At 41.9% G+C, this 22,919-nt stretch overlaps 1 protein-coding gene across 4 annotated transcripts in view; it reads right to left on the bottom strand.

Moving 5' to 3' along the window:
* zbtb16a (zinc finger and BTB domain containing 16a) overlaps positions 1-22,919 on the bottom strand; it is a 147,398-nt gene that overhangs the window by 35,713 nt on the left and 88,766 nt on the right. For all 4 annotated transcript variants that reach the window (XM_054625976.1, XM_054625977.1, XM_054625979.1 and 1 more), the window contains exon 4: positions 14,686-14,772. In XM_054625976.1, the coding sequence (XP_054481951.1) occupies positions 14,686-14,772 (87 nt within the window). The remainder of the gene's footprint in view (positions 1-14,685; positions 14,773-22,919) is intronic.

The raw sequence follows: 22,919 nt of genomic DNA, 5'->3' as shown, positions 1-22,919 counted from the left end.
GTCCTCAAGGCATCCTTACTTTTTACAGCAGATGACAAATCCTTTATTAAACTATGTTGCTAGAAATCTAATAGACACACACAGCAGTGAATGCTGGACAATGGACACTTCTGGTTGACAATAGGTGTCAATAGAGACAGACACACAGGATTAGAAGTCCCCTCGGTTCTCTTTGACTTCAAATGTGTGAAAGTTATATCTTTTTTCTTTTTACATTTTTTACAAGCAAATTGAAAGCTGATCAAAGCAGATTTAGTGGCTGGCTTTTCTTAGCCGTTAGGTAACTTTTACAATTATTTTAAAGGCCTTGAAACAGGCCAAACTGCTTCATTTTTATTTTTGATTAATGGTAGCTACATTTCACTTAATTTTTGCCGCATGCATGCCTCTCTTCTTATTCATTTGTTTCAGAACTGCTGCTGCTGTAGACTGGTCCCTGTTATTCCTCTAAGAGTTTGATTCAAAGTGAGTTCTTAAAGTTCAAAGAAAACCCACTTCTTTACATGACCTCAAATGGAGTTTCAGATATTTATAAAAAGACTTTGCATGTGTTTAGTTGTGAGGAACAAAGGATATGGTCTTCACTGATTGAAATAGCTGCATTTTGGGATGTTTTAAAGACGGACTCTCTCTGCTTTTTTTTCTTCTTTCCCTCTGTTTCGACCCCGTTTAAGATTCCTGCCCTTTCACCTGACCCCAGGCCCCAAGCTGGTCTCTTGCATTGGCGGGGGTTAAAGTGTAATCCTGGTCCTGTGACCACAAAGGCTTGGCCCCTGAGGGGCCAAGGACCAGCCACATTTTCTGAATTGCAATGTTATCCCTCAGCAAACCCTTCGGACTGACTACATATCAAAGGATTACATTTGCAGGGCTCTTCTCTGCTCTGGTGTTTAAGGATGTCCACGAAGCCCAAAGTCTTCCCTCAATGGGTTTTGTTTTTAGTTTGTCTTTTTTGATTGTGCGGGGGGGGGGGATTAGAAAAATACAACTAACTTTCTAAAGTCCAGTTTGAGAACTTGTCAACAGCACCAGAAACATGAAAATGAGCATTGTTTTCATTACATCAATGCCTCAAACCAACCAGTCTCACATCAATCTATTAACAAGAGTAATTGCCACATAGCATCATTACAACCGACACATATTTTAAACCATTGAGATGCTGATATCTGGCTGCTAGTGTACCGCTAATTGCTTGCTTAAGTAATCCATTAAGGAGTGTTTCTACAACAGCTTGCATGCTCCATTATCATTAGTTTTATTCTGAGGAAACCTTAACAAACCCTTTTTAACAGCACCGCGGCTTGGCCCTGAGCGCCTCTTTGCATTTAAACCTAAAGAATTTGCTTTTTTTTTTTTTTTTTTTTTTTTTTTTTTTATAAAAGGAGCAACTTCAGAAGATAGAGAGAACTGAAGCGAAAGAGAGAAAAGGTTTAATTGACGCCTCCCCCATTTTCCCATGGTGAAGACCGGGGGGGGAGAGAAGGGGGGGGGATGTGTGTATGTGTGTGTGACACTAGTCTCCTGGTGTTGCGACTGTACAAAAGGAAGCAGATTTGCAGAGGAGGTGACCCCTAACCTCTAAAGCCGCAGAAAGGGTCCTTGGTGGCCCCAGCACAACCCAATCAATCACCTCCCAGAGCCTGCTGGTCAGCCGGACTGTAAGGGGACACCACAGTCGGACCAGTGGACCCTCCCCCAAACATTCCTTGGTAGGAAACTTTTAGGGGGGGGTTGAAGAAATGAAAAGCCGAGCTGGTCAAGATTTTTAAGTAAAAAAAATATACTTGTTCTATTCAGTCCGACTCCTTCACTTAATCCTCTTTTGGCCAAATTAAATTTAGGTGTCAGGAACCTGTCTCCACTAATCTGAAATTGTCATTAAACAGAGACCTAGAGGTGCTAACAATATTGTTTATTTTTCACAGATTGTCCCTGAATGCAGAACAGTATTTGCAAAGGTTTTTGAAAATTGTTGAATTTCCTGCTGCCAAAAACATTACCTCAAATAAAATTAAAATTAAACCAAAAAACCCCCAAAGGAGCTAGTAAATATGGATACATTTTAACGTGTTCTTTTTTTTTCTTAATGTGGACTGGTTTAATCTTTCATTAAATTATTTTCTTGATTATAATGACAAGAGGCAATTTAACTCAAGTATGTATATTTATACTTGATGAATATCATTAAGTAATATCATGGAGTTGTTTTGGCATGCAGCATCTTTATCCGCCCGTGCTTGACCAGCACCTCACCATGTTATACTGCTATAGACCTGTCATTTAAAAAAATAAAAAATAAATACTGTTGCTTCATAGTTGTAAAATCGCCAAGGTCAGTTTACAGTGAGCAGCTGGCTTCTGACTTTCGTGTGCGTTGCCAACACCTAAGAGACTTTTGGCATATTTGCTTGTGAATAAATACATAATTAAATGCTAAATTAATTTTCGAGAGACTATTTAAATATTAAGAGCCAGGGGAGCAGGAATGAAGGGCAGCAAGGTGCACAGTGATCAGTGACTTACTGGTAACACTTGGGAAGTGTTTTAAATGCTCTTAAATAAGTCTCTGCCTTTACACAACTTTTAAACACAGCTTCTTTTTTAACACATGAAATCGTTGATATTCAACAGTAACTGTATATTGCATTCAATAATCCACAATATTCAACTCTCATCTGCTTCAGTAAAGACTCATCATAATACTGTTTGGAAATGATGATAGGAAAAAAAATGACACATTCTGTACCCTTTTCCCATCAAGGCTTGCATCATCGTTTCAGTGTTTTCGAAAAACAAAACAAAAAAGGGACTCAAGCTTTCTGATCCTACAGGAATCTTTGGCCTCAAATCACGGCCAAGTCCGACTGTAAACAAAGGCTTTTCTGTTGGACAACAGTCATGCATCTTGTTGAACCAGTTAAAAACCGACCAAACTGTGAGCTCCAATCTAATATAAAGATGGCATCGATGGCTATCAAAACATCACGCAGTACTTTTCTCTCTCTCTCTCTCTCTCTACTAGTTAGTTTCACTTTGATATTTGATTAACTAGTCACGCGTCATCTGCGTATTGCTCGCCAAAAGGAGTTTAGCCGCCCCATGTGTTTTATTCAGAAGTTATTTGAAAAAGCATTTCTTCATGAAAGCAGCTTTCAGACAACCTGAAACATCTGTTTATGGCAGCTGCAAGCAGCAGGAATGGTCTTAGATACTCTGCAGGTCATTACATCTGTAGAGCCTTTGTAACTCATTATGGAAAGCAACATTATGATAAAAAGCTGACTAATGTTCAACACAGTATGCTGAAGAAAGACATGCAGGTCAGTACAGCAGTATTTTGCAGAAAGAATGCCGTTTAATCAGGTGAACTGCTGATTTCCTCAGAACACCACAACTCTCATGCACAGGACTCATTGTTACTACTTGCAAATTGTGAAAGAAGAAGTGAAAGAAGAAAGTTCAGTGACTCAGTCAGAAAACATCAGACACGTGTGCTTTTACTCCATCTTTCCATGAACAAATTAACACTCTTTGTTGCTTTTTTTTTTTTCTTCCCTCACTGAGCTTATCTAGCATTCACTAGTGTTTTTTTCTTTTTATGGCTGGTTGCAAAGGCCTGACCAGGTGCCATCTATCAAAACAATCTGCTCTCAGGGGGAAACCTGCTATTAACTGATAAGAGTCTGCCCTCCGTGGGTGTAATGGGTCCCACTTGAGTTTCTTTCTGATTGTCCTAGAAGGCCACCTCCAAGACAAACTCAACCCAATGACTGCTCTCTGTTTCACTCCTCTCAGTGTAAAAGTACAGCAACTGCTTCACACCACCGTAAGGTTTTCAACAGCCGAATGCAGCCGGGCCAGCTCAAGTGAAGGGCCTCATTCCTTCTCAGCCAAGAGCAAAACGGGATAATGTTTAAGGATATTCAGGAATAATGTTGTTATCTCATTATGTTATAATAATAATTATTCTTATAGGCAAATAAGTTTGAAATCAGAAACACTGGTTTGCACTGTTCACCAACAAGTGTTAACCTGCAGAAAATTCCTTTAGTTAAATTAAAAACAGTGCTGACTATAACTGGAAATTTGAAAAACAATAAAAGGGACATTCTAGTATGTTTGCTGCAGGTTGTAGCACATTTGAACAGATTCAAATAAAAATAAAAAAAATGTCGTAAAGGTGTGACTTTTGAATATTTTTCTTGCCTTCCAGTCAGCCACTGACTTACAAATGCATTGCCATGACAATTGTTTTTTCAGTTGAAAACAGTAAAAATAGACTTGAGTTCCCCAGACAGTAATGAACTGTCTGGGGAATATTTACAAGACGATTTTCATCCTACTCTGAAATCAATGTGTAAACCAATTCCTGCATGGGAGTGATTAAAACAGTTTGCTGGATTTAAAAAGGTGTAGCATGTTACAAGCAAGCTGATATTTGTAGGTTACGGGCTGAAACATGGAAAGAGGTGGATCGTTCAACACAACCCCTAAAGAAGAACACTGAAGCATGGTTAGATAAGGGATTGTAAAGTTATTAGCAAAAAACATGAAAAACCCAGAGGGCAAGATGTTTCCACTGGGAAAATAAATTCTGGCATGCATCCATGTTTCTCCCCTGGTTTTCCTGAAATAAATCACTGGAACAAACACACACTATAATTAAGGTCCACCAGCATGGAAATTCCTGTTTAACTCTAAAGTGTAATGTCTCATTTATTTGTTCATATGGGCTGCCGTTTTAAAATCGCAGGACAACACACAACCCAGAATAACATTATATACTGATCTGTGTGTGAAGTGGTCAAAGCTGTTTTCTTTGTCTGGTTGGTAAGCAGTTCATGTTTTTTCGTTTTACAGACAGACGAAGTCAGCTCATCAACTGGGAGCCGAAATCACATTCAAATGGAACGATAATTAATTAGGTCTAAATGTCATTTTCATAATTGGGATAGTCCAGGATCTCTTGTTTTGTCTTAAATTGTTTTCTCCTGCCTCAAGACAGAGTGAGAGACAGTCGTGGCTACATGTACATACAGGAATCTTCCTGCTGTCTCCCTTTGGATGAACATTGCTATCTTATGTTAGAAGTGTGCAGCGGGGACTTAAAAAGAGGGAACCCCTTTCTTCCTGTTTAAGAAGCTGTATCCATCGAAGCCATCTACGGGAAGGCTGCCAAAATGACCCATCAAAGATTGACGAGGGTTAAGCTCCCATAATCAATATGACACTGCTAAGTGCCCTTTGATTGAGCTGCACGCAGTGTGAAAGGACATTTCTGTGTGCCCGGCTGCTCTTGCCACCAAGAAATGCAGCATTTGTCCAAAGCTAAACGGTCTTCTGAATGTCATTGTCACGGGTACATTAACTTTTATACGAGTCTGAGAGACGGACTTAGAGCGAGGATGAACGGCCATTTTCATTAGCGCGGTGGCTCGGTGCCATTAAGGGGTGCTGTCAGACGGACAGGGACAGAAATGGTTTGCACAGGGGGCGAACGTCGAGCAAAGGCTGAAGATTTCATTCCTTCTCTTCAGATGTACCACGAGGAGCCGGATTGGTGAAGGGAGTGGCTTAATTTGCCGGTGTGAAACCCCGTGTCACTAGGCAACTGGATCTGATGGTTCCTTTGTTTGGGGTGAAAGGTTGGAAGCACTCGTACTAATCTCCTTGCTTCACAATTAAGGAACACAGGAGAGCTGCTCGAACCTCTTCCCGCTCTCAAACAACAACAACAAAAAGAAAGGGATTGAAAAGCTCCTCTATTGTCCCTCCTCCTCAGTCCCCTACTCCCCCCTCTCCTTCCACGCTAATCGAAAGGTATTTGCACTGTAAATTAAAAGGGCCCTCGCGCGTTGCTGTTTTAACACCGATGCGCTCTCCTAAGATGTCCACAAACAGCTCCAATCTAATTACAGAGGGAGATTTACTTCAAATAACACTGTAGACAAAAGAACCCTGGCCATTGTTGACGTGGGGCCAGTGTTCCACATCTCTTTCTCTCTTTCACTCTCTTGGGCGAATCCCTTTATATTCCAAGTCCTGGCCTTGCCAAGGTTAAAATGTGATGGGGTATCTGAATGTAGGGAACCTCCTGACAAAAGAGGCCTTTTTATTCCCCGGATGGCAAAGGCCTTCATAGATTCTCACCATTCTGTCTGTTTCCTTATCTTTCACTTTTTCCCTTTTTTCTAACCAAGCAGATCTTGGACAAAGCCGCAGCGGCAAACATGCAAATGTAACGGAGGAGAATAGCGGCATCTAAGGATTTGAGATTGTCCGACAACGGGACGTGCTCGCTGGGGTTGCATTGTGACGTGCGGCTGAGACACATCCTCAGGGTCGAAAAACAGGGAGGCAGGGGATGCTGGATATTGGCTGGCCAGATTTGCAGTGTGTCCTGCTGACTTCCATTTTATGGCCCGTGAATCGCAGAGCCCTCTGGGAGTCTATAATCCGTCCCCCCACCCACCCCCCCACCCCCACTGCCCACACCACATCATTTTATTGGTCTCTCTGGATGTGTGGCTGCTGTCCCTGGTTTACAATGATCCATCCATGTGGGGATTCTCCTGCAGCCAGACTGTTGCACCACCACGGACATCCCAATTTGCTACTGGATCCCACCCACCTATTTCCCCCTTATAAGAATACTACTTCCCGCCCTGACATGCTGTTGTCCCATGGTTTCCTGTGGCGATGCATCAATGCGACTGTGCCCACCATGACACTAAGCCTCGGAACTGAGGCTCTGCAATGCAGAGGCCCAGTTGGGTATTTCTCAATGAATGAAGCTGGGTGCAGGGGAACGTAGCGGTGCCAACTCTCATTCACACATTTTTATCTCATTTACACACAAACCACACACCCCTTTATTCACATGGGCCGCTGTGCATAACACTTATGGCCGTGGCGGATGATTACTGCAGGGTGTTGGTCACACTGAAGCCGCGCACAGTATCCATCAGCCAAACGGAGGATCTTCCTCCGCCTGGAAAAACTCATTTAGATCTTATCTGGGGAAAAATTTGTTTGCCGAGGGAGAGGGAGGAGGTTAGTAGCAGGAGAAGTCACTGTAGTCTAGCTGGTGCCGCTTGATTTAATTTAGCCACCGATAGTGTCTCTGACCACTTGTACTCTTCTTATTTTGGGAGGTGAGTGAGAGTGAGTGCCAAGGAGGGGGAGATGGAGGGAGGAGAAGAGAAAGAGGTATTTGTTTACAGAGACTGGGGTTTAAGAAACTGATGGGTTTTAAATGATCATGTTACAAACGATTCAACAGTAAATAGATATTATAAAGTTAACAACCTGTGACAATATAGAGCCAAAATGTAAGCTGAGACCATACTCATTGACCCCACAGAAACCCCCTTCTAGCATCACTGTCATATCCTATGATATAATGCTATGAGTGCATTACACATTTAAACATTAAATATATAACATTAAATCAATCTACTACAAATGTACTTCAATTAATTGTCAATTTTAGAATTAAATTATCCAGCAGAAGCCCCCCCCCCAAAAAAAGAAATGTACATTGAGTCCTTTTGACAAAATGTGATTGGGCTAGTGAAACTTACTTATATTTGTCGTTTTATTTCTTTTTTATTTTAAACTTTGGAGGCCAATGACTAAAACAGCCACATAGACATTTACACCCACATGAAGGGTTGACCGTGATCTAGATTCAACATGGAGCAAAACTATGTACTCTGTGGTGTTATGCCTGTTTATTTTGGTGCGAACAGAAGAAAACGCTCATCTCTGTGTGTCTCTCTGTACGTCTTGCTGTTGGCTTTGTAAAGGTGAGCATGGCACCAGATACCAGCTGTGACCCAGAATGCCCTTTGCGAGTTCTCTGGCGTGCCCGGCACAGACAGAGGAACAGAGAGACAAACAGACGGATAATCTGCCTCCGACCATGGACAGCTTGCTCAATTATGAGTGGGATGCTCAAACGACGAGCGTTAGCCTGGTGCTAATCAGCATTTTGACTCACCAGATGACACCGACAGGAAGCGCAACGTGCTAACACTTTGTGATCAAAAGTCATAATGCTAATGCACATCTGGCCTTCAGCAACGAGCTGCGTTGAGCTCAAACGCCTAATAAACATGGTTATTTTATCTTTTTATGATGATCATTTCATTCATTTAGAGTTAGGAGTGAGCAGTACGTTTAATCACATTCACACTTGCAGGGTCCAGGTAGTTCCTTTGTGTGTGTGTGTGTGTGTGCGTGTGTGTATCAGCAACATGTGTGTAGCACAGCCTTCCTGGGCTGGAAGAATATTTGCTTTGCTTATCGCCGCCCTAATGCTCACTGACAACTTAATAACATCACAATTAACTAAATGCTAAACAGATGCCAGTGTTGGACTAATGTGATTGAGACAATCGGCACTTTTGACGTGACCCCTGTGTAGCGCTGCCATTGGCCTAATTTGCTTGAGTGACATGACTGGACTGTGTGTGTTTTGTGTGTGTGTTTGTATTTAGGTAACTAATTGCAATGCCACTGGCAAACAATTTACAAGGAAGGAAAAAAGACGATATAGAAAAGAGGTAAAACAACTGAAAAGAGATTCTTTTTTCTGACCATCGTAACCTTGTTGTATACCCCCCACCCTCTCCTCTTTCTCTCTTTGCTTTTTCTGTCTCTCCTCTTATCCTCCCTCCCTTTCTGTCGCTCTCTCTCTCCAGCCAAACTATTTCTGGCTTGAGAAAAGAAAGTGTTTACTCTGCGGCAGAGGCCTGTTGGAATCACGCTGTGTTCCCACTGGCTAAACCCACTATTGCCACTCCATGGTTTGCATATTTTCCCTGTATTACAAGACTTTAAAAAAAAAAAAAGGACAGAGGGAGATAAAGAGAGAAAGAAAGAAAGAGAAAGGAGTGGGGGAGCAGCCTCCCCCTCCTATTATATGTGGATTTTCTCTGGTACTGCCGTGTGTGTGTGTGTGTGTGTGTGTGTACATGGAGATGATTCATGTATAAACAGGAACACCATGAACAGTTGGACAACAAATTCTTCCGAGGCCTGTGGACTCCGAACTCATTCCCACTCGGGTCACATGGGAGATGCAGTCCCTGTCGTTTCCCCTCTACAGCTCACGTTGAATAAGAGGCAACTGCTAGTACTGAATGTACAGATTTCAAATGAAAAATAAATGTGCACTTGGGGATACACACTTCAGATTGGCAGTTATAGAGCCTGCAGAGCCTGTAAGATGCATGAATCACTGGTAGTGAAATCTGCATTTGTTTAAATCACCAGCCGGACTAAAAAACAAACCAACCAAAGTAATTTAGCTTAAATGTATTGCTTACTTTCTTTGCTTGAGAGCCACTGTCTCTTTGAACATATTCTGACCTTTTGCTTCTTCTGCACCAGGCTACAGTTTAATCAAGTGGAATGCGAGTGTGGTGGGCTTTACCAATAAAATACAAGAGCTATAAATTATGGCGGGGACCAAAACAATCTAATGAAAAAAAAGAAATGAAGATAGCTGGCAGAAATAGAGAGATAAAGGCTGAATGAGAAAAACTGCAGCTCAGAGCTCAGAAGTGTCTTGGTCAGCCCGACGGAGGAGAGGCTTTAGTGGAAATGCAAACTGAAAATGACACATTGGAGCTGGCAGTGTTTAAATGAGCATAACAGTTTCCCAATATGACGTTATGGAGTGGGACAAAATCCCAAATTAAAACAGTGTTGAAAACAGTGTAGATCTGATATCACAAAGAGGAAATGTCAGCAGTAACAGACGACTACGGCTTTTCTTTCAGAAACGTTAACTTCTGTTTGAGTAACTTATCCTTTACTAACGAAATGTTCCACGACTTTTAATACAGAACGCATTAATGCCTATCCATATTAAACAATAACCAGCACCTTAAAACTGCACTGCTCCTGTCAACGGCAATGCTCACATCATGAGTTGAAGCACTTAACAAAAAATTACAAGCTTCCTTAACAGATAAAATCTTCTTCTGGCTGATAAATTGAAAAACAGCTACATTTCAATGAAAAAACTGAGCCGTGTGCCACCATATGATCCCAGAGGATAAGAAGGGAATGCCTGTTAATATGGCATGTCAGGCATGTCAATTTGCATTTTGAACAAAAAACTTATTTGAAAGGAACATTGCTGTTTAAATAATAATTAAAAAAGTCTGAGCACACTGGCATGTTTTGGAGCACTGAACTCGTGGTATTCGTGGTATCCTGGTATTTAAGAAAAATACATCAGGTGAAATCACATCTCCTAGTCTTGCAAGTTGCTATTCAACCTAAGAGGTTTGGTGGAGCCTACCAAACCTTAAGATCTTTTTATTTTATTTTTTTACATTCATCCTGTAAACAATTGATGAATACCGGAATTCAGATATGACACAGAGCATAACAGTTCTGAATCCAGGCTGTTTTAATATAATTACTGGAACAGATATTAGTTTTTTTCCTCTATTCACAGAAAGAGATTCCTAGACAGCATTTCAAAACAAAATTGCGGTTTGCAGCGGTCTCATATGAGTATGCACATTGCATTAAATTCTGTCATTTCACCTGACACCCACATGATGAAATGGAGGTCTCAAACGAGAAATCCTCCCTATAAGCATTTAGCTTTACATGTTTTGTTTACCTGGGAGGCTGCTAACAATGCAACACTAGGACTTAAACTAAAAAGTCCAAGGCTCAGTGCATACATTGCATAACAACTGGAGGACACGTGACAGAGACAGTAGGAAATGGGCTACAACTCTTAATGAGAGCATTTTATTTTATTTTAAGGATTGGAGCTCCATGAAAGCCAGACAGACTGTGTTCTTTGCTTGCGAAAGCCCTGAGGCGAGTCCTAGTTTGGAGAGATTGTGGGACTAATGCTATGCCATCCAATTTAAGGAATATATATGACAGAAATTTGACATCAGTATATGTAACGCGACTCACAAGTGACTTCGCCTCCTGAATACATGCATTCCTGGATTTATTTGTGTGTGTTATTTGCCACTGATGGGTGTAATTGTGTGTGTGTGCTTGTGTGTGTGTGTGTGTTTGTGTGTGCGCAATTGCACGAGTTCAGTGGGTAAAAACAGCCACATGATGATGTTTTGCTGCTTGTTCCCTTGGCATCCTGAGTAGTTCCTCAGCGGCCTCCAAACAATCCCGTGCTTTTGGATGAGCACTCGCTATATGTCCCACCTACAGTTTGAAGGCTGCTGAATAACATAAATCAAGGGCAGGCCTGTTAAAAAGCAAGAGCGGACAGGCAAACTGAGAAAGAGACAGAGGTTGAGTCAGACTGCAGCTGATCAGGCCAACAGAAAAGAGGCCACAATAGTTCCCATTCAAAGCAGCAAGAAACAGCCACAGTTTCAGAGGCCAAATATTGTCATCAGAGAACATTAGCCAAGGGCTGAAACGCTGCCAAGAGGCAGGCGGAGATCAAATCTGTCTTTGATGGCCAACAGTAACCCCATGCTCCCACCACCCGCCCTCTCTGATGTTTTGCGTCTTGGGTACTGTACACACAGACATTTCTGTATAAATAAATCCATGTTTGTTAAGCTTTCTAGCTCAGACTGATTTAACACAGTACTGTCCAGTGGAGCTGCTTTTGTGTCAGATGTAGTTTCTTTTGTTTCGTCAATCTCTGTGTATTCTGCTGAGATAACATCATTTACATTTTCTAGACGTATAAAGAGGGCCATATCTAAGAGAAAGACAATAACTTCAGCTTAACCACACCACAGGGGACAAAAGTTCTGAGAAGTTTACTGGCTTTAACAAGTGAAATACGCTAGGATATATAGGGAATAAATACAGGAAAGTCCAACTGAAATGGTTCATCCTCTTATGACAATGACATTTTTCAGAAAAAGTCTTCGTAATCTGCCCATTAGATTATAAATGATCCTGTGTGATTGTTGACGTTGTAGCCATGGTGGTGCCAGATGAATGGAATGAATCAAATCAAGGAGTTGATCCTCTGGGGAGCATGACTGAGTTCAGTCACTTTTGATTGAAACAAGTATTTTGATATTTCTTCTGCCAGGGTAGCTCACCAACATAATTATGAATCAACGTTGGGGATCATGAAAATCCATAGCAAATTTATTGGTAACTTATCTGGCCAGTAGTTGAGATATGTTTTTCTGAACCAAAATGACAGAACTACCGAGTTACTTGGGAGAAAGTAAATTGGTTAGGGCCAAAAAAAACCTTAAGGGCTGCGATGCATGTCAAAATGGGGCACAAATTATCCATGAACCACAGTTCCGACTGCCAAAATGTGATATTCAAAATAGATTTCCTCGCAAGCTATGGCTGGAGAGACTGGCCCGTCAGGTGGGAAATTAACTGAATGGATACGAAATAGACTCCTAAGGTAACACCAGGACGGCCCTTTAGATGTTACAATTTACACTTCATGTTCTGATGTCGTGCTGCATCAAAGCAAATTTGACATTCATATAAAGTCTTTGCAAAGTAAAGAGTGAGAGACGCAGAGAGGGAGTTGTTTGTTTACCTCTTTCCCTCCCATCTCATCAGTCACTCCCCTGCTGGAAAGAGACCAACCAGCTAAATGCTGCCAACCTTCAGCTCACTATTGATTTTGAGAGTCACCGCAGTGACAGCAATCAGTGAGTCCAATATTGGGGGATGTCATAATATAGGTGTACAGTAGCTTAAAGTGCACATAGCCAGAGAAACTGAGAATCATACGGTGCGGTGAAAGTGCCATGTCATATTTCACCAGAGCACATTTTTCAGACTCTGATCCTCAGAGGGTCTCGACACATGGATGATTACTATACTATTACTGCTGCTGCGCCAGTTGTTTGGCAGGAAGACACGTCTGGCCCTGGCTGCGTCCCCCCCCAACCCCTTCCCCTACCATTCGTTCCAGACTGGAATGCCTATATTTAGAGTGCTCCTTTCCGCTGTTATGACTGTTGGATCATTAGCCTCATTTAACCCTTCTTTACCTCCATAGCGCTGATTGGCTGGGGGCATGCCCCTCAGGAAAAACCCCAATATCCTGACTACACAGCCCCACCTTCCACTCTCAAAATGTTGGGGGGTATAAGTGGATGCAAACAAAGAGTGGAGCCTCGCAATGGGAGCTGCTACTGGGAGCCTAAGGGTCACGGCTTCAGATGAAGGACACAACACAAGATGATGATAATGATGATGATGTGTGGCTATTTTGGGGATCAGGTTCTGGCTTGAATGTGCACTCTTTTCTCCCATCTCATTTTGTTTGACATGCTGGGGCCAAAGGACGGCTATGTGGATCGGGTTAGTAATTGCCCCAATGACCTTTCCTCTGATGGGCCGAATTATATCAAAAAAGAAAAAACTAAATCTGCTGGGCAGTAGGGCCATGGGAGTCATCAAGTATATGCATCCCCATGGGCTTTCCTCCAGTGTCCTACACTCTTTATGGAAACTAACAAACTACTGGCCACACTGTCAGAGGATGATTCCCTTTGAAACTTGGGATATCCTGTGGCTTTTTCTCTAGCACCACCCTTAAAGCAGAATTTCCACTCTGCTCATGGTACATTAAAATGTAACAGGCATACTCCCAAAATGTTTTAACAACACTGCTTCAGCATTGCAAAGTGTCATCAAAACTGCACAATACCATTGACTTTTACAGAGTATTCCAGTTCCAAACCAACGATACCTAGTCTACACTAGTATAGACTAATCTGGTAGTTCGCATATAGGAAAGTCATACATTTCCTATGTACTAACTACCTATATGTGTAGTGTGTTGCATTATGGGACAATTTTATCTATCAACATCCTATCAGCAGTAGTATGGCAGCTTGTTGTATGCAACTGAGAGGCAGTGTTTGACAGGTTTAATCTGTTATTGAATCTGGAGTATTCGTCCAAAATGTTGGATGTAGATGCAAAATCTGATTCACAGAGAAGGATGAATGCAACTAAGAGAGACCAAAAGACTCACAAACACACAAACAGAATCCTCCAACACAAACTCTTGCCCCAAGCATACCATCTTGGTTGCAAAGTGGTGGAAATCTGAGACAATCCTTTCCCCCTAAATTAAAGAGTTCATCACCAGAAGTGAAACTGTTCTGGGCCATCACACATCTGCTGAAGAGGGATTTACTTCTTCCTATTTACATCTTGGCACCTAGATGATCCTCATCTTCCCATCTTCATAGCTGAGCACTGATAAACAACATCGGCCTGCCAAGTTTTCCCCGGTTTGTTGATTACTGTTGGGTCTGTCTTGATTTAGGGCGAGTGGGACTAATCCAAGATGATGTGATCTATCTATCTGTCAATCCATGGCTCCAGTTAGCCAGAGAGGGCTGAGTGAGTCTCTGCACACCACCGAAAACACAACGTGCATGCTGATTTGTGCAAATATACAAACAGATTGGAAGTGTTAATGGGGCCTGAAGATTCAAAGTGGTTTCAATTTTTCTCAAATTCTTTCTGAATTTGATCTCATTACAGAATTTAGTTACTAAGTCTTTTTCAGTCCCACCAAAGTATGTGTAATTAATTTAAATACGATAACTACAGCCACTCCAAAAAAGTGGAGCCTCTCTCTACAAATTCAACCTTTTGTGAACATGTAGATGTAGTTTTTGTCTATGGTTTCATGATGATATGTGTCTATGTATGTGTTCATACCGGTGTGAATCTGCCGATGAGCCTCCAGGGATTCCTCCGTTTGGAACTGGGCACCACACTGGTCACAAACTATGGCCTTCTCCCCAGCTGCACAAAAAACAAGAGACAAAAGCGTGGAGGATTATTACACATTCACAAACACGCAGCACATTGGGGAAATCTGTATGAAGTGGAGAGAAAAAAGGGCATTTTAAAGTTAAGGTGGAGACAAAGTTAATTTCATTTAAAAAAATCACTTGAAACCGTCTAGTTTATGATAACTAGGCGGCTGTGGCGTAGTGGAGAGCAAGGTAGTTCTCCAATCAGAGGGTCGGTGGTTCGATACCCGGCTTCGGCAGTCGACGTGTCCTTGGGCAAGACACTTAACCCCAAGTTGCTCCCGAAGGCTTGCCATCGGTGTGGACTGGATGTTGCATGAATGTTAGTTAGAGTCTGATGGTGGCACCTTGCATGGTAGCCTGTCATCAGTGTGTGAATGGGTGAATGATATGTAATATACTACTGATTGTAAGTCGCTTTGGATAAAAGCGTCTGCTAAATGACTGTAATGTAATGTAATGTAATGTAATAAAGAATGCAACCATAACACACTCTTCAGGCTACCCTATAATCCAAAATGTCTTTCTTTAAACAGAACTTTTAAAACACATACAGTGAACTGGAAAAAGGATTGATATCAGAAAATTGATTGACAAAATGTAAATGCCTATGTTTTGTTGTCTGGATTATCTGAAGTCTTACATTATGCTATCCTCTTTCCCCTTTTTTAGAATTTAGAATAATATTTTTCAGTATTTGATTGATTAATAAGCATATTGTAATGTACGATTTAGCTTCATACTTTGATGAGTCAAACTATCTGCCTTCAGATTTTTGAGATTAGCTGCAAATGTAAGAATATGCGTGTATAAATATGCAAATAGTGGCAGTAGGTGTCATCTACTGCCACTATTTGCTCCATGTGGGCTAATTTGCCAAACAATTCTAACAGTTATAATCATAGAGTATATCATTTTTGACAGTTCATGGGACACATAGAGTCAGAATGCACATTATTCTCTAGCTCTACTGTTTTGCAAGTCTAATGTCTTTAACCTCGGAATCTATCGGTATTTAAAACAAACCCTCTTCATGCCAATATATACTGAAGACCCAAATTATTATAATTATGTGTGTGCACACATATCAAGGCGGATATGTTCCTGCTTTTGACCCAAAGCCATAAAGTTATAGTTGAGTACTCTCCCAACACTCTTTGTCTGTGCTACTGTATGATCTGGATTGCCATGTTCACCTTTATGAATCTGTATAACCTTGTACAACAATAAAAGGAGAGACAGGAGCCTGGCAGGCACAAATACAGTACAGGGTTCTGTTGAAGGACACATCAGATCAGGCCCAGGCAAACGACTTTTTATGGCTTGGCAACAAGCACTGTACATGCCAAACACATCACACATCAAATAGACACGTGCACACACACACATTTAACATCTGGCTATTGTGTGTGTGCAAAACATGGGTGGATGTGTGCGGGTGTGTGTGTGCGCGTCTGTTTCCAGTGCAAGCACAGAGCGATCTCTCCCGACCAGACCTTGATTTGTTCTTGGCACGTCCTCCTGGGTTACGACACCTCCAGAGAGAGAACGAGAACACAATGAAAACAGGAAGCCAATTCTTAGATGACAGAAAAAAAAAAAAAAAAAAGAAAGGCAGGGAGAGATGGCTTGTGTGGTTTTGCAACCGCAGTGACATTAGGGAACAGCCTGTACTGTAATAAGCCCTACCAAAAGCAGAAATGACCCAGACCGTACATGACAGAGTGTGCCTGCCAGCAGAGCGCTTATGCAACAAGTTATGCAAAAGACGGCAGGCTGCACAAGTGAGCGTGACTAGATCATAAGCCTCTGCAATGCAACCTTTAAAACCAGCACACCTTAGATACGTCTGCGAGATCGCAAGATTTATTTCCGTTTAACAGCTTTTATACTCGATACACTGAGCTGGGCTGAGCAATGTCCTTTTTAATTGGCTGCATATTCAGGAGGCATAATTTGCAGTGTGAGCGTATGGCGTGCCGGTGTCAAATGCATAGATGAGCATATGGCTGAATTAGCTGGCAAAAGCAGCTACTTAACCTTTGGAGAACAAGACATGTAGTGGAGATGTAGACAGAATCCCCGAACACACCCACTGATGTCCCTAATTTGCATTAATCACATAGCCCCTCTGCTGCTTCTTTAACTCCCTGATTCATCATTGTTGGATAAACTGTAATTATCATCATTTTTTTTATTTTTTTTACGTGCTGCTGTTGCTCTGCTAAACTGCATTGGACTTCCTCCATCATATTGATTTGAGCTCATTGATTGCCCTTGCGGGGGCAAATTTATGACTATTCGAGTGCAATCCACACCACCATGTGCTACTGATAGACTAAACAATATGAGTGCTCAATACACATTCATGTTTTTACGTCAGACATACTATTGTTTTTAAAAAAAAAAAAAAAAAAAAAAAAAAAAAAAAAGCACATTTAGTGTTTTTAGCCCATAAATTCTTGTCATCTTTGAAAATCAACTTGATTTGAAAATAAGCAGTCAGAAATAAGTTTCATGTCAAGCAGGTTTCAATTTACTCCTGCTCCTCAGTAGCCAATAGATCAAACTGTGATCATCCTGGGCTGCTTCCAGGTGTGAACGTGTGAGTGTGTGAGTGTGTCGCTAAGTGTTCCTGGCAAAGAGCATTTATTCTCAGAAAATCTACTCTGGTTAAAACAACAACAACAACAAATGGTCACCAATGGCTTCCTGGGAGGTAAGAAAAACACATTCACAACTACAGTTCGCAGTATTGTATTATATAGGTGATTTGTAGTCAATCAGCTTAACACTAGCATGGCTACAACAAGTAATGCCTTGCAGACAGTGGTGCAACACTATAAGCTGTCTTCTGGGGGGCCAGGACGCGTGTGCTATAAGGGCCAGGGATAGGATTTTAGTGCAGGGCATGCCCCTGCTTGTGGCACAAGGACATAAATTGTCAGGAAATGCCTGCATGGTGCCTTGCTTCAAGGAGAATGGAGTTGTGTGGGGTCACCGTGGGGCAAATGGGGGAGGAACCCGAGGTCCACACAGCCAGGCAGCCACCCAGCCAGATGCCCGTCACTCTAGTTAGCCCGCTAAGTGCTAACAGGGGGCCCTCCGCTTGGTAACAGCCGCCATCAGCCATTTTCACTGCCAAATTAAAGTGATAAATCTTGAGGCCCCCTTTGATCGCAGGAGGGTGAACTTGTTAGTCAGGAGAGACGGGGTAACCGGGACAGGGGACACACACAGTAGGCATCAGCTGTAACTCTTGTCACATGTGTTTTTAATAATCCGTGAACTTTAAAACTGCAGTTTACTCAGGGGGGGGGGCTTATTCAAACTTGCGCTGTAGAATCTCAAGGCACCCTATATTTCAACCTGATCTTTAAAATTTGATTCAGTGAGATTTTCCTTTGCAAAAAACAAAGATTGAATATCATCCCCGCCTTACATCAGGAACCACAGGAATGAATGAATGAATGAAGGCTCAAAAGATAATGTGGAGTAAATAAAAAAATGAACAATCACAAAATGAAAAAGACCCAAATAGAAACAACAAGGAATCTCCGAATGGTAATCTACTCTCTTAGTGGGGAGTCCTGTGTCACATTGCCACAGATTGAGCCCTGAGCTGACATAATAAAAGTTGCACAACCCATGCTGAGTTAGTGTGTGTGTGTGCGTGTGTGTGCATGCTGGGAGGTGGGGATGGGGTGGTGATCAGGTGCCACATGCCACTGAAGCTGCTTCCCTTTTCGCTTCCCTCTCTGAAATATTGCACAACTGTTGTTGCAGCGCAGTGTGGCTCAGTTATTTCATAAAAGGGCCGTAAACGAGAACAAGGCTCCCTGCCAATCAAGTAAACTTCCTGCTAAGCCTCGCAGCGATGAGCAATATAACCGCCTCGTATATACTGTAAACTTGATCTGTCTTTACAGGCCCTGCATCCCAGATAAAAAAAACAAAAAAAAAAAAAAAAAAAAAAAAACTTTCATACGGTGCTACATTGTTAACTTTTTAAGAACAGTAACCCCTCAGTGTGCTGTGCTGATTTTTTTTATAAATTAGATTAGCTGGTGTTGCTGTTAATGCCAGGTTTTTTTTACTGTAGCTGCAAGTGTATGTCAAGTAGAGAAAGGTTTCATATCTGGTTGCTTTGCTTCCTGAAGGGCAACTTTTTGTTTTTCTTTTGGTTTTACAGTAGTGTTCTGCTTTTAAGTGGGCTCAGTTCTTTGTTAAAGTAAACATAGCAAGTAGGCCCTGCTAAGTATATGAAAATGAGCTTTTCAAGTTATCAAAGTATAAAATCACAGCCAAGAAAAGATTGGTTTTAACCAGCCTGTTGCAATCGTGTGACATGGGTCCCTGTCTCACACTAAACCAATGTAACAGTCCTATCATTCACATCTTTGTACAACTTGTAAATCTATCTGCTACTCTGGTCTCTATAAATAAAACCGGTGACTACTGTTGACTCCAGGTACTCGCACAACTTCCTTGGCATTAAGCAAGAGTGTTTCACTTAAAGTTAGCTTCCCCCTAACACAGGCAACATTTCACCACATAGACGTTATGAGGATTGTGGATTAGCCCACTGAGCAGGCCTCACGGGGAAGTGATGGTGCATTCCCTCGCCTGTAATTTCCCCTGACATACTAAGTGCTCCTTCTCCCATTTCCCTAAATAATGTGGTGTGCAATGGTGCATTGTCCTATTTGCTGTTACACTCATTGCATGTGTGCATGGAATCTGAATGTGAAAATGCCAAACCGTCGTCGGTGTTGTGGCGCAGAGACGAGGACCGGGGCTAAAAGTAACCTCAATGCCCATTTGGGGGTTTGTGGGTGTGATAAGTGCGTTTGGGTCCAACAACACCCACACTATCACCGCTCACATCACCCAGCTCGGCTATGTGATCTCATAATGCCGCCATTCAGAAGCTCTCCTCATTCAAAAGAACATGTCAGACACAGAGAAAGGCCCTGTTTGTTTGGGGCGATAGTCTTGCTTTTCTGTGCCTCCTGTGGAAGACGACATTTCTTTTTTGTTTTTGTGACAGTGCGCCAACACTCAGATTTGACACTTGTTGTTCCAACCTACTTTCTTTCGCAGGTAGAGCATATATGCTAAGTTCGCAACAGATGTCCCCCCTTGGGGATCGCAGTCTAAAGAGAATCTTTTATCAAAGACAATCGCAGAATTAAACATAAGAGTTAGAGAGCCTGTCTTTGCTCATAGCGACACGCAAAAAGTAGGCCACCATGTTGATAGGAGGCATTTCAAACATTTCATCCGACACAGGAGATAAAAAACCAAAAAACTGTTTCTTCTTTAACCACTGGTGGTCATTTTATGGTGTGATAATGCTATCAATCGTGCCATTAAATTATCTTGTTTCACCAGCTAAACATGTTGCTGACATTAAGTTAAAATGCAATGTTTAAAAAGATACAATAGAAAAAGAATTCAAAATGCAAGTTTTCGGGTCATGCAAAGACCGTCTGTTTCCTGCAATATAGTCATCAAAATCGGTTGTCAAATGGTCTCACATGCCCACTTGCATGAGATGGCATGACACTATTTAGCATCCATTATACACAAAAACAAACCTGTCTAAGAGCTTCCACATTGAGGAAAGGTTCAACAACAGAGCTCCACTGTTCCAAGAGAATAAGCCTGCTGTAATAAATAAAATGCTGATTCAACATGGTCAACAGCTCTGGTACGGAATAAATTGCCAATAGTGATTATTTCTTAACTGTCGTCAACCTAGGGAGTTTACCTTTACTTTATCTCTTGTGGACTGAAGGTTGATCATAAACTGTCACAGTTTTGCTGCAGATCATTTATATAATATTTATGACAGTTGTAATTAGCATAAAAGGCTTGAAATTAATCGAGCTACAGAATGCAATATTTTACTGTGAATCTGTGATGAGAATGTTGGCAAAGTGTCCACCCAACAGCATGTAATAGGAAATTAAACAGTGCACATTTTAAATTAAAGCAAATCCGAGATTATATTCTCCTATGCTCTGTCAAATTTCCACCGTCACACATTCCATCGAAAATGCACAGGCCGTACTGACCTGAAAAAATACTTTATTTTACAACAACATGCAGGAATTAAGTCAAACATAAAAAAACAAAACAAGTTGCAGATGACTGCAATTATGATTGCATGGGTGATTTTTGCACAAAAATGAACATGTAAAGGTTAACTTGACATGAAAAAGCTTCACTTCAGTTTTTTTTGTTCCGCTCCAATTCCTGTGCAGCCTTGGTTCTAGCAGAGCAGGACACAGTTTACTGTATTGCCAGATATTTGTGGAGGAAGTGGCTCAATGATCTGCTCTCCGGAGTCAGGGAGGCTAAATGGGAAATTAAATTACAGTGTATCTGTCGATGGCCGACCAATATCACACTCAGTGGTTTTTAAGAGTGTAAACAGGGCAGAGGAGAGAGAGAGAGAGAGGCAGACAGATTAGGGAGAGAGAACGTACGTGTGCGTGTGTGTGTGTGTATGTGTGTGTGTATGTGCGTGTGTGCATGTGTGCATGTGTGCGACAGAGGGAGGGAGGCAGACAAGCGCAGTCACCAACAAAAACATAGCCTTTCTGTTCACTGAGCCTACATAAATGGCTTACGTAAGACAGTACTCTCAGTACCAAAAAACAGCAAAAAATCCATAAACACACACAGACAGACACACACACACACATCCCCCCTCCCCCCCGCACACATTTACACACATGTCGGTTTCACTACATCTACGAGGACTTCTATTCATTCTCAAAACCATGAAAAATAACTTCCACCGTCTCTGCCACAGTCATGTCCTCAATATTTACCCTCCAAAAAGTTAAGCAATGTGCAAAATGACATGAAAAGTATCAAAATGATTCATATTCCCAGCTTCTAAAACTCAATCTGGTTCATATACAAATAGCAAAACAAGTACACACACATTTGCAGGAACACACACAGACGCAGTATGCTGTCAGAACAATGAGTACAGACACCACACGCTCTTCTCTCTCTCCCTCTCCCTCTCTCTCATTCCCCTCTTCTTCCCTCCCTTCCTCGCTCTACCTTCAGGGTTATAACGAGCCGTGCTGTACAGTTTTATTTACACCAGCCCCTTATCAGTGGTACAGCAGCACAGAGACTGCCAGTTGGAGAGGACGGGCCACGGTACTGCCTGTACCCTGTAGTGGAGTAGGTGTGTACCGCCATGCTCCCAGCATGTTTTTATCAACGCTCAGAGAAGACTGGGCCCGCGCCAGGCTGCCTCTCAGAGTAATAAAACACACACACACACACACACACACACACACACACACACACACAACACACACACACACACACACACACACACACACACACACACACACACACACACACACACACACACACACACACACACACACACACACACACACACACACACACACACACACACACACACACACACACACAAGATGAGTTTGCAATAAGTCACCCCAACTACAGGCACATTATTACACAAGTCTTGCAGCACAATTGAGAGTGTTTCCTTTTAGGGATGCAATGGGGTAAATCCACCTTCAGTCATTGAACCACCTTTTGATATGCAGGAGTAGAGTTTTTAGCAAATGCATTTTTCGCTGACATTGATGCAATGTGTACCAGGAAGCATGTGACAGATGGCAACATGCAGGAGGCGGCTTAGATCAACATCTGATGCAATCACGACAGAATATATCGTGGAAAAATATGGATTTCACAATATAACAGGGCAAATTAGCTAGTGTCTCAGAATTTGTGAAGAGTTTCAAATGGTGCCGCAGAATGACAATTCAGTTAACACACATGAAAATAAAATGGCAAAGTAGAATTATTTCTGAAAAGTTTAACATGGGTGTCCGCTTTTTAGTTGTCTGTTTGTAGCCAATGCAATGTAATTATCCGACTTTTATTGGGTAAATATCAAATGTAGGTCAAATTTGGAAGTTTGCTGCAAAACTGAAGTGATATTAAACTGGTCGTTATCATGACGGCAATTGGTCCACCATAAAGGCTAACATCTAGGCGTCTAAACATCTAGGTTATTGCTACGTGCAATAGCGAATCCTAACCTACCGCTACAACGCAACAGATACGGCC

Source organism: Anoplopoma fimbria, chromosome 24 (assembly GCF_027596085.1).
Source record: "Anoplopoma fimbria isolate UVic2021 breed Golden Eagle Sablefish chromosome 24, Afim_UVic_2022, whole genome shotgun sequence".
In the NCBI taxonomy this organism is placed as follows: domain Eukaryota; kingdom Metazoa; phylum Chordata; class Actinopteri; order Perciformes; family Anoplopomatidae; genus Anoplopoma; species Anoplopoma fimbria.
The sequence above is the reverse complement of the archived record's forward strand: the minus strand, read 5'-3'. Positions and strand labels throughout refer to the sequence as shown.